We start from the raw sequence: 18,711 nt of genomic DNA on the forward strand, positions 1-18,711 counted from the left end.
ATTCACAACACTAAGTGCTATATTGATAGTTAGGGTATGGTGATGTGGCCTCCTCCGCTGCTTCTCCAGGAAGAGGCTAGCCCTTCTCTGCACCATCTCCCTACCAGGAATTTGAGGTCCGTACTGGAGAATCGCAGTGTCATCTTCCCCTTATTAAGTATACAGCAGTCTTCCATGGTGCTGTTTGTGCACTATCTTGTCTCCAAGTGGCAGAAATGCTCACAGGGCATCTTCCAGTGTTCATGCCACTAGCACCATATTTGAAGCTCAGCTGTGCACCAGTTCAAGTGCAGCAAGCTAGTAATTCACAGCTCAAATGTACATTCCATGGGTCTCTCCCCCGACAGCTGCTTAATTTGCATCGCTATCATTTTTGACTATATCAACCCTTTTTTTAAAAAAAACATACATAATTTGGAATTACAAGTTAAAATGTCAATAGTATATTAGGATTCTTAACTTTGATCATGACACTTGTGATTACTTCTGCTTCATAGAGATTATTCTGATTAAGTCATAATGATCAATCTCATGATTAAGACTGCTATGTCCTGGATTTGTAATCAACTAGCATAAAATATACAAGCAGAAATTTGTGATGACAAATGTCTTTGATCCGTAATGTGAGTTCTTGGTTAACACATTTGCCCCTCGAAAGGACTATATTGCTTACCAATGAAGCCTGCTTGCTCAGACAAAAAAAAACACAATCAACTGACATCAAGTATGCTGGCAGCCATTTTTCATTTTCACCTCAGGGCACACTCCATGGGTATTGACACCCTGAAACCTCCATCCATGGAGATTGACATTGACATAAGCATCAGCCTCACTGGAGAAGACCTTGGCAAGCCACAGCTGCCAGCGAACCTCTCTGACTCTCACCTTGCGTTTTGAACAATCTTGCTGCTACCTGAGAAAATAGCAACCTCCATATATAAATGATGCAAATAGATCCTAGCCACTCATAGGCAACATTTTCACCTGGCCATTAAAACCTTAAGCTAAAAAATCATATTTCTTTTACTTGACATCGAGAATCTCATTTTTCCTTTCTTTGAATTTTCCCATCCGTCTCACTATTGCCCACAGCATTCAGGACTGGGAAAATTCCATTCTGAATTACAGTTTTTATGTTTGTTTTAATGAGAAAATCAAATTCACTGAAAGTTGATTAAGTTAATGTTGGATTTATCAGGAATATAGCCACAACTTTAAATGAGTACAGAGTGTACTATGATGATGAATTGAATGCAACAAATTTGTTTAACAAGTTTGCCAACTATTTCATGTTGATTTACACTATAACTTGCATTTGTCTTTAATGGATCCATGTTTCCTTAACTAATTGTTGCTTTTTACAGTTCTCCCAATCTGCTGAATTTTCACTTTTTTTTGCATTTTTGTAAGCTTCTGCTTTTAGATTTATTCTCTACCTTAAGTTGATCTGGTTGCCTTACAGAGGTAGAACCTTTACCTTTTAAGATAATGTACTGGTTTTGTACATTGAAATAAGTATTCAACAAATACAATAATAAATATAGCTTCTACCTGCTCTGTAATTTATCAACAAGGCTTCTTTCTGTGGAGTAGTAGATTAGTTCTTGCGGCTAGAAAATATTTTAGTATTGTATGTTACAGATGTATCTAATAAAAATAATTTCTTCATATTATTGAACCAATAAAATTAAAATATTCTATGTGCAACAAACAGATAAAGTTATTTAATTTAAGGTATATAGGAATATAGAAGCATGAGTAGGCCATTCAGCCCTGCTCTCACATTCAAATAGTTTATGACTGATCATCTCACTCAATGCCACTTCCTTGTGCTATCCCATATTCCTTGATGTCATTCAAAACCAGGAATCTCTTGATTTCTGTCTGAAACATATTTGGTAATTGAGCTTCTACAAACCTCGGTGGCAGAGAATTCCAAAGATTCACTAACTTTTGAGTGAAGAAATTCTTAGTCTTAAATGGTCTAACCTTTACCCTGAGATTATGTCTCACGGTTCTATATTCTTTATTAAAAATTGTTTCAAAACAAGCAATTGTGTATTAGCAGGTAAAAGTTATTTCAAGATCACGAGACTAACAAACATTTGGTCTCAGGAAAGACAAAAGCCATAATGTTGATGTTGATATTTCAGATAACCTAGAATAAATTACCTGTACAGAAGATAATACATAATTCTGAGAACCCTTGGTGAAGAATGGCCGCCAATTATATTCCTTTGTGACATCAAAATTTACACTCATTGGGAGACTGTTCTTTTGAATATTAACCCAGACCTGTGAGAACATATTTCAAGAGTTCATACATAATTAAAAAAATATTTTATTATGCTCCAAAAATTAAAATTTTAATAGTTTAAAAAGTACCAATAAGTATAATACACTCAATAGGTCTGACAGCAGTTGTGAAGAGAAAAGGTAAATGTTAGGTGATGATATTTCATCAGGCATTCTGTTTCACAGTTCTCCATTAACTCTGTTCCTTTCTATACAGATGTTGTCAGACCTGCTGAGTATTTCCAGTATTTTCTGTTTCTATATCAAATTTCCAGCATCCACAGTATTTTGCTTTTGGATTAGCTTTCAGTAGGTTTCATATTGTCTATATCTCTCAAATTTCCAAAGAAATATATTTTTTTAATCAAATTGCAGGTAATGTTTTCTCCAAAGATCATTAACACCATATTTTATTGCAATATTTCCTTATGTAGAATGCAAAAGTTTGGGAACTACTTCAGTTTACAGCGAAATATACTATTATGACAATGATGAGAGGAGTAAACTGTCTTTCTCTAGTTCTACTAGTCCACAACATGAATCGAATTGATTTATCCTGTTCCCAAAATGGCTAATCATACACTTGCTCTGTATTAGACTTAAAAAGATCCGTCAACCAGTCTTTAATGAACACAAAATAAGTTATTTATCCCAAATATAGCATATTCAAAGATAATGCAAAACTGGTTAACTTACTCATTTTGTCATATGAAAATATAAATGTTTACTCATTTAAAAAACACCTAAAAATACTCTGGGTAAGGGTTTTCTTTAGTTTTCTTTCTACAGTTTTCTTTCCACAGCGATTCATTTTGGGACAAGGACACTTTGGGTCAATAAGTGTTAGTTTTTGAAAGGAAGAAGCCAGGAGAACGTGTGGAACATTTAGATGGCTGACTGTCTAATGTTCTTTTGCATGAAGGCACCAATCACAAGCAATTTATTACACGATATTTGCCAATGCAGCTTGTATCGGAATCACAATAATCAAGTTTCAATTGGGACCAAGCCTCCAGCTACCACTCTGGACCAACAACAAGAGATTTTCCAGAAACAAGGAGAGCTGGACTGAGAAGCACTTTTCTGTCCCCAAGCTAGCCATGAATCAAAAACCAAAACAATAGCAAAGGAGACATTGGAACCTGATATTTGTAAAGGTGGGCAGATGTCTGTAGTAAACAAACAGTTATCACAAGTGTCATGATAACTGATTATAGTGCCAAATTATTTATGGACGTGTTAACTATTTAAGTAAGACAGTTTTTTTTAATTTAAAAAATATTGAAAGGGACATGCAAACTAAAAATGGCTTGGATTCTAAATTCAAATGTAAATAAGGATGTAAGTCTGTGACTATCTAAAACATTTCTGGGTGGAATCTTCTCAGTCCCAAGAGAGCATAGAAAACCACATCTCAAGGTTGTCAAGGAACTTCAGATATAGACACTTTAAAGGAAGAGCTGCAATACAAAAGTGGAACTGTAATCCTGTGGTTACAGAAACAATGGCAGCCTTTACCACCTTAGCAGAAACTATTTCCGATGATCTATATCCCCTATATGGACAAGACATATAAGAAACTAATTCTTGGCAAAATATATAGAGTCAAAGAGATGTACAGCATGGAAACAGACCCTTCAGTCCAACACATCCATGCCAACCAGATATCCCAACCCAATCTAGTCCCACCTGCCAGCACCCGGCCCATATCCCTCCAAACCCTTCCTATTCATATATACATCCAAATGCCTTTTAAATGTTGCAATTGTACCAGCCTCCACCACTTCCTCTGGCAGCTCATTCCATACACGTACCACTCTCTGTGTGAAAAAGTTGCCCCACAGGTCTCTTTTATATCTTTCCCCTCTCACCCTAAACCTATGCCCTCTAGTTCTGGACATCCCCACCCCAGGGAAAAGACTTTGCCTATTTACCCTATCCATGCCCCTCATAATTTTGTAAACCTCTATAAGGTCACCCCTCAGTCTCCAACACTCCAGGGAAAACAGCCCCAGCATGTTCAGCCTCTCCCCATAGCTCAAATCCTCCAACCCTGGCAACATATTTGTAAATCTTTGCTGAACCCTTTCAAGTTTCACAACATCTTTCCAATAGGAAGCAGACCAGAATTGTGCTCAATATTCTAACAGTGGCCTAACTAATGTCCTGTACAGCTGCAACATGACTTCCCAACTCCTGTACTCAATACTCTGACCAATAAAGGAAAGCATACCAAATGCATTCTTCATTATCCTATCTACCTGTGACTCCACTTTCAAGGAGCTATGAACCTGCACTCCAAGGTCTCTTTGTTCAGCAACACACCCTAGGACCTTACCATTAAGTGTATAAGTCCTGCTAAGATTTGCTTTCCCAAAATGCAGCACCTCACATTTATCTGAATCCATCTGCCACTTCTCAGCCCATTGGCCCATCTGGTCAAGATCCTGTTATAATCTGAGGTAACCCTCTTTGCTGTCCACTACATCTCCAATTTTGTTGTCATCTGCAAACTTACTAACTGTACCTTTTATGCTCGCATCCAAATCATTTAAGTAAATGACAAAAAGTAGAGGAGCAAGCACCGATGCTTGTGGCACTCCACTGGTTACAGACCTCGAGTCTGAAAAACAACCCTCCACCACCACCCTCTGACTTCTACCATGAGCCAGTTCTGTATCCAAATGGCTAGTTCTCCCTGTATTCCATGAGATCCAACCTTGCTAATCAGTCTCCCATGGGGAACCTTGTCGAACACCTTACTGAAGTCCCTTTAGATCACATCTACCACTTTGCCCTCATCAATCCTCTTTGTTACTTCCTCAAAAAACTCAATCAAGTTTGTGAGACATGATTTCCCACGCACAAAGCCATGTTGACTATCCCTAATCAGTCTTTGCCTTTCCAAATACATGTACATCCTGTCCCTCAGGATTCCTTCCAACAACTTGCCCCAGTCTTCTGGCACCTCACCTGTGACTATCGATGATACAAATATCTCAGCAAGAGGCCCAGCAATCACTTCTGTAGCTTTCCACAGAGTTCCAGGATACACCTGATCAGGTCCTGGGGATTCATCCGCCTTTACCTGTTTCAAGACATCCAGCAATTCTTCCTCTGTAATCTGGACATTTTGCAAAGTGTCACCATCTATTTCCCTACAGTCTATATCTTCCATATCCTTTTCCACAGTAAATACTGGTGCAAAATACTAATTTAGTATCTCCCCCATTTTCTGCGGCTCCACACAAAATCCGCCCTGCTGATCTTTGAGGGGCCCTATTCTCGCCATAGTTACCCTTTTGTCCTTAATGTATTTGTAAAACTTCTTTGGATTCTCCTTAATTCTATTTGCCAAAGCTATCCCCTTTTTGCCCTTCTGATTTCCCTCTTAATTATACTCCGACTTCCTTTACACTCTTCAAAGGATTCACTCGATCTATTCTGTCTATATCTTACATATGCTTCCTTCTTTTTCTTAATGAAACCCTCAATTTCTTTAGTCATCCAGCATTCCCTATACCTACCAGCTTTTCCTTTCACCTTAACAGGAATATACTTTCTCTGGATTCTCGTTATCTCATTTCTGAAGGCTTCCCATTGTCCATCCGTCCTGCGAACATCTGCCCCCAATCAGCTTTCGAAAGTTTTTGCCTAATACCGTCAAAATTGGCCTTTCTCCAATTTAGAACTTCAACTTTTAGATCTGGTCTATCCTTTTCCATCATTATTTTAAATCAAATAGAATTATGGTCACTGGCCCCAAAGTGCCCCCCCACTGACCCCTCAGTCACCTGCTCTGCCTTATTTCCCAAAAATAGGTCAAGTTTTGCACCTCCTCTAGTAGGTACATCCACATACTGAAACCAAAAATTTTCTTGTACACTCTTAAGAAATTCCTCTCCATCTAAACTCTTAACACTATGGCAGTCCCAGTCGATGTTTGGAAAGTTAAAATCCCCTACTATAACTACCCTATTATTCTTACAGATAGCTGAGATCTCCTTATAAGTTTGTTTCTCAATTTCCCTATGACTATAAGGGGGTCTATAATACAATCCCAATTAGGTGATCATCCTTTTCTTATTTCTCAGTTCCACCCACATAACTTCCCTGGATGTTTTTCCAGGAATATCCTCCCTCAGCACAGCTATAATGCTATCCCTTATCAAAAATGCCACTCCCCCTCCTCTCTTGCCTCCCTTTCTATCCTTCCTGTAGCATTTGTATCCTGGAACATTAAGCTGCTAGTCTTGCCCATCCCTGATCCATGTTTCTATAATTGCTATGATATCCCAGTCCCATGTTCCTAACTGTGCTCTGAGTTCATCTGCCTTCCCTGCTAGGCTCCTTGCATTGAAAGAAATGCAGTTTAATTTATTAGTCCTACTTGTCCCTGCCTGCCCTGACTGTTTGACTCACTTCTGTTCTCAACTGTGCCAGTCTCAGATTGATCTCTTTCCTCATTATCTCCCTGGGTCCCACCCCACCCACCTTACAAGTTTAAATCCTCCCGAGCAGTTCTAGCAAATCTCCCTGCCAGTATATTAGCCCCTTCAAATTTAGGTGCAATACGTCCATATATTTCTCATTCTAGCAACACACAACAGAAGGGCTTAAAAAGCAGCTGCAACTCAGATTTCTGAGTTCTGGTCTTGTGTTCAGTTCTATTTGGTTGGCATGTACTGCAAAGGTCACAGCTGAAGAACATTCATGGCAAGTTAAAAAAAGTCTCTCTCTCTCTCTCTCTCTCATTAAAATTTTTGGATACAAGTCACAAGTCAACAAATCCACTATCTAAGAGAAAACAGCAAAACTTTATTCAGCTAATTTGCAAAATAAAGAATCTGAAGACCAAGCTCAGTGCTAACAGCACCAACCAAATTAACAGCATAATATTCCACCATTAATTGATCGCAGTCAAGCCAAAAACTGAGTAATTTATCTTTTTTCTAACTTTTCATTTTTAATCTTATGGATGTGTGTTGTGTTTTATAATTGTTATAATTTTAGTAATTCATAAGCTACTCTTTAGTTTATCCAAAAAAGCCTAGTTAAATTCTCTTCTTTGAGATCATAAATACAATGGAACTGGGTAAGATATCCATAAGAGAAGGGATCCCCTGTGCTAAACCTATTGCATCCAACCCAAGCAAAAGGGAGATTGAGTAAAGAAGCGGAGTCAGTTCTTCCCTCATCACCCAGAAGTGTAACAATTTGGAGATGTCCTGACCAGCATCATAATAAATTAGGGCACTTTTACCTGAGACTGGTCATAACACAACACATGTGACTTTCAACAAATGCCCTCTTTTAAAGACATTCCACTGTGCTTTCATTGGCCTCTTAAAGAAATATCAAGGCAAGCACAACACTTCAAACTGAAGCCCACAGAAAAGATTAAATATGAATGCACCATAATCTCCAAACTTGAAATAAGTTAAATTCTATCTTCAAATGCATTCCATCCCAATGTGTAGACAAGCACAGATCTTTTAAAAAAATTAAGACATAGTTAACACACTCATTCTCATGTATGCTATATCATTACCTTAGCTATGGGTGTTGGTTAGGTGTGTTGGTTTGATGGCAATATGAGTTCAATTCCAACACCAGCTACAGTTACTATGAAGGTCTCACCTTTTCAATCTCTCACCTCAACTAAGACTGGTGATCCAAAGATTAAACCACTATCATTATCCAAAATAGTGCCAGCATGGTAGGTAGGTTGAGACTTATTGGAGCCCATTCATTTCCAGGCTGACAGCATCATTTTCTCTATGTACTATTAGTCTTTTTCTTTTTCTTCTTCCTTTCTTCTTCATCTACGAGGCTGGCCCAGTATCAGGGGGCAATGGCTGCAGTATTAGCGGCATGGATCGGGACTCCTGGTAGCAGTGGCAGTGCCCAAAGCCTGAACTCCTGGTGGCAATAGGCATGGATTCTGGACTCTGGGCAGTGGCAGTGCCCGCAGCAGGAACTACTGGTGGTGGAAGGTCCAGAGCCTGGACTCTTGGCACTATTGATGAGGCAGGAGGTGGCAGCAGAGTCAGGGTCTCCTGGGACATTGGTGTCAGCATTGCTGTTCCCAGAACAGGACAACTTGAGAACTGGAACATTTTGTATAAACCTTGCAGAAGCCCTGAAGCTGTGTTTGAGTCACCAATTTGAACAGAATATGAACTCTTATTTAAATAATTTCTTTTTATTCTTACTGTAACTCAAAATGGCACTGTACTTTGGTAACAAAACACTTTTCATTGTATCTCCAAGATATATATGACAAGAAATCATTCATTCGTTCATTTATTCATTCAGCCATCTCTCTCTCTAAAGAGACAACCGCCTATGGTCTGGTAGTCTATGGCATCTGCCATTGGTATCTTTTTGGTACTTAAATAATTCAACTGAAGTTAATTCTTGATATCACTAGTGAGATTCTGATTTTTGAACTTTTTCACATCGGATAGCAGGTATGATCAGTGGATACCTGTGATTCCCTGTGTATGTGTTTAAGAGCCAATTACAATTTCATGGTTTCTTTTTCCATTGTGGAATATCTCTTTTGGTATTGATTTAGCTTTTTGGAAAAGAATCCCAATGGGTGGTATGATAGTTAGCACTACTGTCTCACAGCACCAGGGGCCTGGGTTGAACCTCAGCCTTGGATCACTGTCTGCGTGGAGTTTGTACATTTTCCCTGTGTCTGCATGGGTTCACACTGAGTGCTCCCATGGTCCAAAGATGTACTGGCTTGGTGGATTAGCCATAATAAAAATGGGGTTAAGGGAATGGTTGGGTGAGACTGGGAAGGATGCTCTTTAGTCAGTGCAAACTTAATGGGTCAAATGACCTCTATCTGCACAGTAGGGAATCCATCTATGTCTGACTCATCTTCTTGCTACTTAGAAGGATTTAATGAAAGTAGGGGGACCCAACATTGGTTCATTGGTTCATTGGTCAAGATTAATTTCAAGTTAAGGTTCCAATTAATGCCAGCCATCTAGAAGGACAAGGGCAGCCGATAGATAGAATGACCAATATCTTCAAGTTCCCCTCCAAGCCACTCATCATCCGGACTTGGAAATATATCACTATGCTGGGTCAAAATCCTGGAATTCCCTCCCTAATGATATTATGGGTCAACCCACAGCAAGAAGGCAGCTCACTACCACCTTCTCAAGGGCAAATAGGGATGGGCAATAAATGTTGGCCCAGCCATCGATGCCCACATCCCATGAAATGAAAAAGTAAAAAAAAACTTCTCAAAGGATGCCTGACACTCTCCTGACCACTGTAACTTTGCTTTTATTTGGAACAAATCCATCACTACAACAGCTGTTGTGCTAAGATTTCGTAAAATTTGTGATACAAACCAATTCCACTCTTCCAAGTAATCCTTGATTTCTCATTTAATTTTAGGGGCATCAAATTCCATTACATTCCAAAAGGTTGCACTTATGCTGTTTTGGTAGCTCTTGTCACTGTCGTACGACATGATATAGGTAAGATATCTATGTTTTTGCAAACTCACTTTTAACAAGGCTTATTGTTAACTCAGCTGAAATGGCAATTTTCTAAGTTGAACTTCTAATTGTTCATAGTTATGATTTCAAGTGCCATTGCATATCAGAATATTATCAAAATAAACTGTATAATAAGGAACACAGGCTACCCTTTGATTAGTCAGTTTCTGGAAAGTGACTGGAACATTTCTTTTAGCCCAAATGACACCTCTTGGCATTAGAAAAGTCTGGCTGGTACACTAAAGACTGATATTCCTTGGGCTGACGGCATTAAAGGAACCTGCCAGTGCCTTTATCAAATCTATTTTAGTTTGAAATCTGGCACTGCAAACTCTGTCAATACAATCTTCCAAGTAAAGAATTGGTTAGGAATCACTTTAAGTACTGCATTGACCGTTACATGAGCTAAGAAGAATCTGATTGTATCATCAGGCTTAGACACGAAGACAACTAGAGAACTCCAGCTACTTTGACTGGATTCAATTAAGTGATTTTCTAAAATGTACTGGATATTTGCTTTGATCTGGGTTAGTTTCTTTGGACCTAAACAATAAACATACTGTTACATACTTCATGTCATTCCATAATTTCCAGTTTCCTAGGTGCAGCCACTTTCTCACTACCATGAACAAACAATCCTTCTACACGTTCATCTCCATCAGAATGTTCTGAAGGCTCTCTGTTTCTTCTATGAAACGGTCCCTATCTACCACCAGTCTTCTTCACTGACTCAAATCCTCTGCATTTTGAATAATTTCTCCTTTAACTCATCTCACATTCTACAAATAAAAGGTGTGATTCTGGCTACCAGGACAGGTTTAAGATATGCCTGTCTCTTTATGGGGTAAATGGAACATTCCTTGTTGCAGTCCTATTCAAGGAACTTCACAAAACTACTCTTTCAGTAAGCCAAAAGTGCAGCTTCCTACTCAGGTCTGAAACTGGAAAAAAAAATCCATTTTCCATCCTCATCTCACCTACTTCCCTGTCTTGATTACTCTGTCTCCATTTCTGGACCTAGGCTTTCCACCAATATCTATCACAAACCCACTAACTTCCATTGTTACCTTGATTACATTTCCTCACACCCTACCTCCTATAAGGACTCCATCCATTCTTCGAGGTTCTCCATCTCTGTTACTTCTGTTCCAATGATGACACATTGCACAGAGGTGCTTCCAACTTCTCTTCCATTTTCCTCAACTGATGAACTCTCAACTACCAGGGTTAACAGGGCTCTCAGGTGTGCCCAACCCATTTCATGCGGGTCTGTCCTTACCCTTGCATCTTTCTTCAAGAACAACAATACAGGTGCACTTGTGTTTACTTACTGCCTTGTCACGGTCTACATTCAAAGGATTATCCTCTGCCATTTCTACCTGCTGTGGCAAGATGCCACAACAAAACACATCTTCTCTTGCAGTCCCTTGTCAGCCTTCCAAAGGTCTGAGTTCTGAGGAATGGTCACCAGACCCGAAACATCAACTTTGATTTCTCTTCTCAAACCTGCTGATCTTTTCCAGCAACTTCTGTTTTTATTTCCAAAGAAGACACTTGTCCCATTACTCTTAACATATCCTCACAGCTCCCCCCCACACCTGCCACCTCCAATGGTACCTTTTCATGCAATTACAAAAATGTAACACTTGCATTTTAACCTCCTCACTGCCAAAGCCCAAAACACACTGTGCAGGTCAAAAAGCAATTTACTCCTACAGGGTGCCTCTTTCAAACTAGTCAACTATATTCACTGCTCACAATACAATCTCCTCTACATCACGAGACCAAAAGTAGATTAGGTGATCACTTTGCTGAATACCTTCCCTCTCTCTGTAAAATGACACTTACTATCCAGTTGCTTTTCATTTAAATACACTATCTAACTCTCATGCTAGCACTTCTGTCCTAGTCTTGCTGCATTGCTCCAGCAAAGCTTCATGCAGGCTCCTTATTTTCCATGGAGGTACTCTATAACATTCAGGATTAAAAACAACTTCATACCATGAACACTGTTCTCCTTGTGATTACTAACCCTAACCCTCACCTTGTTTTGTTTGCAAAGGAATGCTGACGGCAGAGTTGACCTATATTACCATAAGCTTCTACTCTGCATCTGTACAACACCTCTACCACCATTGGCATTTTCTTTATCTTTTGCTCCAGGCAACCTCACTATTTGTTCCTCCTGCTCTTCTTCCCTTTGTCAACAACATAAAAACTAGAATTGGACTCAAAACGTCAAATCTGTTTCTCTCTCCACAGATTTTCACTGAAAATTGGTTGAGAAAGATTCACTTAGATTGGCTCAACATTTGTCAATTCAAAAATGGCTGCCTGAGTGAAGTCCTAATTAAATATCCAGAAGTTTTTCAAGAAGATCAAGGAGCTATCAAAGGAAACAAGGCTACTTTGCATGTTAACCAGGAAGTAATAAGGGCATGGTGGCTCAATGGTTAGCACTGATGCCTCACAGCACCAGAGATCCAGGTTTGCTTCCACCCTTGGGCAACTGTGTATGTGTGTAGTTTGCACATTCTGTGTGGGTTTCCTCAGGATGCTCTGGTTTCCTCCCACAGTCCAAAGATGTGCAGGTTAGATAGTTTAGCCATGCTAAATTGCCCATAGTATTCAGGGATGTGTTGGCTAGCTGGGTTAGCAATGGGCAATGCAGTGTCACAGGGATAGGGTAGGTCTGGGTGGGATGCTGTTCAGAGGGTTGGTGTGGACTCAATGGCAGAATGGCCTGCTTCCACACTGTTGGGATTCTGTGTGATTCTGCAAGGCCCACCCAGTGCCATTTGCCTAATAAGGAAAAGTAAAGGCAGAAATCAGAAGGATGGAAAACGAAGGAATCATCAAACCAGTCCAGTTTGTGGAAAGGGCAATACCGGATGTACTGATTGTGAAGCCCAGTTTGTTTGGTTTGCCTTTATGGAGATTTAACCAAATGTAAATTGTTTTTTGCAGCTGGATAATGCCCAGTCTCTATTATAGAAGATTTCCACAGAAAGCGGGCAGGGGGGCCATCTTTCATGAAGCTGGACATGAGCTATGCATACTTGTAATTGTGGTTAGATGAGGATTCCCAGAAGTAAGCTGCACTAATAAACACAAAGTTTTGTACCAATATATGAACCTGCCAATGTTATTATTGTCAGCCTGCGCTGATTTTCAATGGACGATGGAGTACATTTTACAAGTTAACACTGTGTTAATAACAGGGAAGACCAAAAAGGAGCATTTAGAGAACTTGCCCATAGTCCTTCGACATGTCTCCCAGGTAGGCACACACCTTAGAACAGAAAAATGTTTGTTCCAGGCACCCCAAGTGACCTACTTGGTCTACAGAATCAACAAGACTGGGTCATACCTGTTGGGAGGTAAAGTGAGGGTGATCAAAGGTAACCTGGCTCCCACATCTATAATGAAGCTTAGGTCGTTCGTTGGGCTGGTGAATTATTATGGAAGATTCATACATAACCTGACCTCCATCCTGGTACCTTTGCATAAATATCATAAAAAAGGGCCAGTCTTGGAAATAGTTGTGTAACCAAGTACAGAGGAACCTCGATTATCCAAATATCGATTATCCAAACTCTGGATTATCCAAAGAAGCAAAAACCTTACATCAGAGGTAAGTGCATTTGGATTACCTGTACTAAAGAAGATGTGAAAACACTGGCAAAAACAAACAAACACAAGCAACTCAAGCATCAGCGACTGGATTTTTTTAGGTAAAGGTTGTTACACAGCCCTTTGCAAAATTAAGTGTTTTACAGAACTATATTCCTGTCACTTTACTGGGCCATTCATGAAAAAAATGGATGAGATCGTAATGTGCAGGGTGGTGCTTCTGTCTTTCTACCACGAGACTGCGTTCAGGAGGCTGACAAATGCTCTTGCGATTGTGGAAGTTGTTCAGGACCTTGTTTAATGCTATTTTCACCACTACTTGCTAAATATTAACTACTGCTGCATTTTTAAGAAGTTTTCTTGTGTTATCATTGCTTTATTTTGTTCACCATGTGAAGTCTGTGTCTTCTTGCACTCAATATCTTAAAATTATAGATTTAAACAAATTCTCTGGAACAGTATTAGATCAGCATGGCTTCCCTTGTTTAAACTAAGATTGATTATCCAAATCAACAATTATTCAAACAAAATAGTGCCCGCCCATCTCGTTCAGATAATCAAGGTTCCTCTGTACAGCTTTCAGGAAAGTGAGAAAACAGAAATTATCCTCTAAAGTGTTGGCACACCATGATCTCAAGCAAGAAATGGTATTGACATATGATGCCACCCTGTATGATATCAAGGTAGTATTAGCTCACAGGTGGTCCAATGGAGAGGAACGCCCAGTTGTGTATGCATCCAGGACTTCAGCTAATGGAGAGCGTAAATACATCCAGATAGAGAAGGAAGGTTTGGTGGTTATAATTGGTGTCAGAAAGTTACACAAGTTCTTATACAGATATAAATTTGTAATAATAATGGCCCACAAACTCCTGCTAGGTCTTTTTCTAAAGGGCAAGGCAATGTCGCCCGTAGCTTCAGGCTGAATTCAGCAATGGGCTCTCATACTAAGTGTGCATAATTACAAGTTGGAACACTGTCCAGGAAGCCAAGTCATAAATGAGGATGCATTGAGCTGTCTCCTGTTGGCAGATACACCACTGGTAGTTCCACCACTGGAAGACTACGTAATGGTTTAAATTTTCCAGACATATTTCCAGTCACAGCTGACAATATCAGACTTTGAACACAGAAAGATCTGGTCCTGGCAAAACTGAAATAGCTGGTGGTGATGGGAGAAAACCAAAATGCCATCACAACTAGAATTGAAACCTTTTTGGGCCCGGGGAGACCAGAACACGAGAGGACAGCATATTATTGTGGGGAGCAAGAGTGATTCTCCTAAGCAAAGGTCACTGCTAGATATTGGCTGAACTCCACTGGGGTCATCCACGGATTTCCAAAATGAAGATGTTGGTGAGACGTTATGTCTGATGGCCAGGATTGGATGTGGACATAGCTGCATTGATGGGGCAGTGCCAAAGTGCCAACAAGGATGCAAATTACTGCCAGCAGCTCACCTACATTTATAAGAATAGCAAGTAAAGCCTGGACATAGTTACATGTCAACAACGCAGGTCCTTTCATAGGTTCAATGTCCTTAGTCATTGTGGATACCCACTCAAGTGGCTGGATGTGCATAGAGCTCATTCAACAAACATCGAGGCAATGATAGAAAAAATGCATGCATCTTTTGCAATACACAGACTTTCAGAAGTGTTGGTCACAGATAGAAGGCCATCGCTTACCAGCAGGGAATTTGAGTATTTCCTAAAGTCGAATGGTATTCATCAATTAAGGTCAGTTACATGCTGTCCATTATCTGATGGTCCTGGCAGAAAGGGCAGTCCAAACTCTGAAGGCAGGCTCAAAGAAACAGCCTTTAAGAGATACCAAATTGTCCAGGGTCCTATTTAATTTTATGACCACTCCTCATGCAACTATCGGGAATAGCTCTAGCAGTGTTGCTAATGGGTAGAAGACACCATACCAGGTTAAATCTGATCTTCCTGGAGCTGGGAGGGAGAGAGCAAAATAGGTCAGAACACATGCTAGACACAAGTCTCCACTAGGTGAGAAAGACAGTTTACTTCAGGGGACGAAGTTTGGTGAAGGAAACATGGGAATGCCCTGCAGGAGTAAAATGTGCCCAGCTCCTTGACTGCCTATCTGACTGTTCCAGAACCCATGGGTTTTCCCTTTCTATCAAGCATTGAAGGTATCTCAGAATCTGAGATGGACACAGCAGATGTCACCACTTCGGTGACTTTGTCACCTGAAGAAGAGAATGATTTCTTCTGAGATGCTGCAGGGGCAAGAGATGAGTTACTGTGCATGACATGCTGCCTGCATTAGAGGCAGAGTTGGAGGAACACGACTGAGTGCTAAAACCAGGAGGAGCTACAAAAAAAAAATGAACTGGCCTATGTCATCAGACTCAAAGGGGGGGAGATGCAATGATTGCCAGGTAGATCTCACAGAGTATGAGTTCCCTGATTTGAGCTGTTAATCTGGTCCATTCAGAGAGTCCAGGCTGGCAGATAAAAATAGGAGTGTCAGACATCTTGTTTGCTCTGACAGCTGGCTCTTGGGGAGCTGGTTCAGTGTTAAGGACTTTCAAGTAAATAAATAGTGACTTGGTAATGGGATACCAGCCTCTGTGGAATTATTTCAGCTTGTATGCTTTTTCCCTTTATTTCTTCCCTTTTGTAATGAAATATTATTTTTTTCTTCTCCTCCATTTGAAGTACTCTTTCCTTTTTATTCTTCCTCTCTCCGAAGTTCACATATTTTCTTTGCTTTTTCAAATTGCTTGAATTATAAATTGTAATTTAGTTAATTCAACTAGATTGCCATCTGGATAGCTTTGATCTTCTAGCAATTACAAATTATGTGCTTTTGCCTCAATTATATCAGCTTTCCTACTTCCTACATTTAATTCCCAACTTAAACTTGTTCACCATTTCTAATAACCTGGCATTCGTTATTTTTTTCCAAATCAATGTGGGGTAAATCTTTCTCTTCCAAACAAGTCTTAGCAGTTTTTAAAGTTGTTTTGGTTTAATAATGCTCAAGAACTCTTTATTGGAATCTTTTAGGCGTCTGAATAGTATGGTATGGTGAGAAATGTGTCAGAATAATGCGAGAAGTCCAACAAAGTCTATCGCAATGTTGGGAACAACTCTGCAACTTTGTACTAAGTTCCAAATGTTGAGGCAAATCTTTCTAGGCAGCACGTTGCCTATGAAGGTTGAATATTGTATGTTAGTATGTTTTTTAACTGCAGACCTTACGTCATTAATGTACAGCTTTCCATTGTACTGCACACAACAAACAAACTAGATGCTGAAAAGTCTTGACAATTCTTGACATCACAGCAGATACCTAACAACTTCAAGTCATCATTTGCTCCAAAGCACCTCCATGTTGAATATCAGGTACTAACATCTTAGGGTGTGCCTCATATGCACTTCACATCAATGGACATGCACTTCTGATATGTGCCAGCCTTTAAGAAACCTCATGGCACATTTCTTATCCAGTTACAGGCCTGTCCTGCAATTCAATGTTGTACCTTGGAGAAAAAAATGCAATCATCATTGTAATGCTGCAGCAAAGACATTTTGTGCTCAGAGAAATGCACTCAGCTCATGGACTGAAACAAGTTGCAATGCCAATTTGTTCACTTGTTAGCATTCACTCATTTGGAGCCTACCTTAATACTCACAGTATCCCTGCAGTGGGATCATGTTCAATAGCAACCAAGATCGGTGAATGGCGAAAATAACTTCTTTATTGAGCATCCACAGTGTCACAGTTTGAGGTGGTGATTGAATCCAAAGCGTAATTTTACAGTAGCCTCTTTTATACACAGTTTAACATACATTAAAATTTTAGCAATATAATGTCACATATTGTAATCTATTGTACACAAATTTGTGTGACATCTGTCCTGGGGAAGCATGAGATAGTTTAAGCCCTTGCTAAATGCTGACTGTTACTCCTGATGGGATTAGAATGTTTGTCTGGTCTGAGTTTGCATAATTAAGAGGTGTTAATCCTTTTGTCTTTAAAGTTAGCAATATTAGTAGAAATACTAGATAAATATGATCTAAATAAGTGAGAAATTATATGTATACTAAATAAAAATACAGAATATTAAACTGATCTCCCACAGCTGGGTTGTGAGATTTTGTCTACTATTGTCAGTTTCTGGCAGTTCCTACATATTCATTATGCAGTTTCACTGAAGCACTATTTTGATAGTGAGTTTCCTAAAAGGGGCAGCGGACCTATTTAATATGTATTTAAAAAGTATAAATCTGTACATTAGTAGAAGATGGTATTCCTAAATAAAAGTTAGAAATAGGTAGTACAGTGTTATTGGAATAGATAGTACATAAGGAAATCTCAAAGAGATAAAAAGCAGCAAACTGTAGGGACATGCTGGTGGAGGAATCTGTTCAATAACCTGCAGCCTATTCAGGTCCCAAGAGATGTTACTAAGGACTAATTAATATTGTAATCTTTCCATTGTTTTGAGTGATGTATGGAGATATGATTGCGCAGTGGCATTGTTCCAAGTAGGTTACAGAACTAACACTTATTCGGGGTAACCTTTGATACAAAAACAGGTTGGAACACTGATTGCAGCAAGAGCTGATAAGAATTGAAAGGTGTAAAGAAACAGTAATGGGTTAGCAGCCCAGGAAGGGATGTTTAATTTAGTTTATCTTTAAGAGTAAAACGTACTACAAAAATGAGGTTTTATGAATGAATGAATGGAAACACAGTACAGTAAACATAATGCATTTGTGAGTGAGTCAGTAAAGAGAATCATAATAAGATATCTTACACCACCTTGCCTTACATTGCTTTGCATTGTAGTACACTGCTCCTCAGCCAAAGATACCAGGCTCACAGTCCTGCTGTTTGCCATGCCATTAAGTGCAGATGCAAAGCCACGAAGCTTGTCATAGTTGTCGGCATTCTTCAGTCATGTCAAAGAATATAATCTTCCATTAGTAGGGCCTGGCACAGTAAGTCAAGATAGCCTCCAATACTCATCCAGGTGCTTAGATGCAGTCAGTCACTCAGGGTGGTCAGAGTCAAGATCCTCTCCTTCAGGACCTAAATGTTGGACAACCCATCGCATGTCTGCACTCTTTTTGCTCAATTGTGGGCTGATTTCCTCATGGAGCAAGAAAGAGGCAACTATTAGGGGAGATGAAATTGGATGGCACAGCTATTACTTTTGGTGCAAGTGGGTTAACACCCCAAGGAGAAGCACAGTGAGCATGCAGGGTTTGTACATTAC

General features: G+C 39.6%; 1 protein-coding gene across 1 annotated transcript in view; it reads right to left on the reverse strand.

Moving 5' to 3' along the window:
- The window catches only part of LOC140463271 (coiled-coil and C2 domain-containing protein 2A-like), a 128,575-nt gene that overhangs the window by 12,165 nt on the left and 97,699 nt on the right, over positions 1–18,711 (reverse strand). Inside the window, exons 15-16 of the mRNA XM_072557028.1 lie at positions 2,173–2,295; positions 1,552–1,610 (exon numbers count right to left, since the gene is read on the reverse strand). Of these exons, the coding sequence (XP_072413129.1) occupies positions 1,552–1,610; positions 2,173–2,295 (182 nt within the window). The remainder of the gene's footprint in view (positions 1–1,551; positions 1,611–2,172; positions 2,296–18,711) is intronic.

This window comes from Chiloscyllium punctatum, chromosome 38, assembly GCF_047496795.1.
Source record: "Chiloscyllium punctatum isolate Juve2018m chromosome 38, sChiPun1.3, whole genome shotgun sequence".
NCBI lineage: Eukaryota > Metazoa > Chordata > Chondrichthyes > Orectolobiformes > Hemiscylliidae > Chiloscyllium > Chiloscyllium punctatum.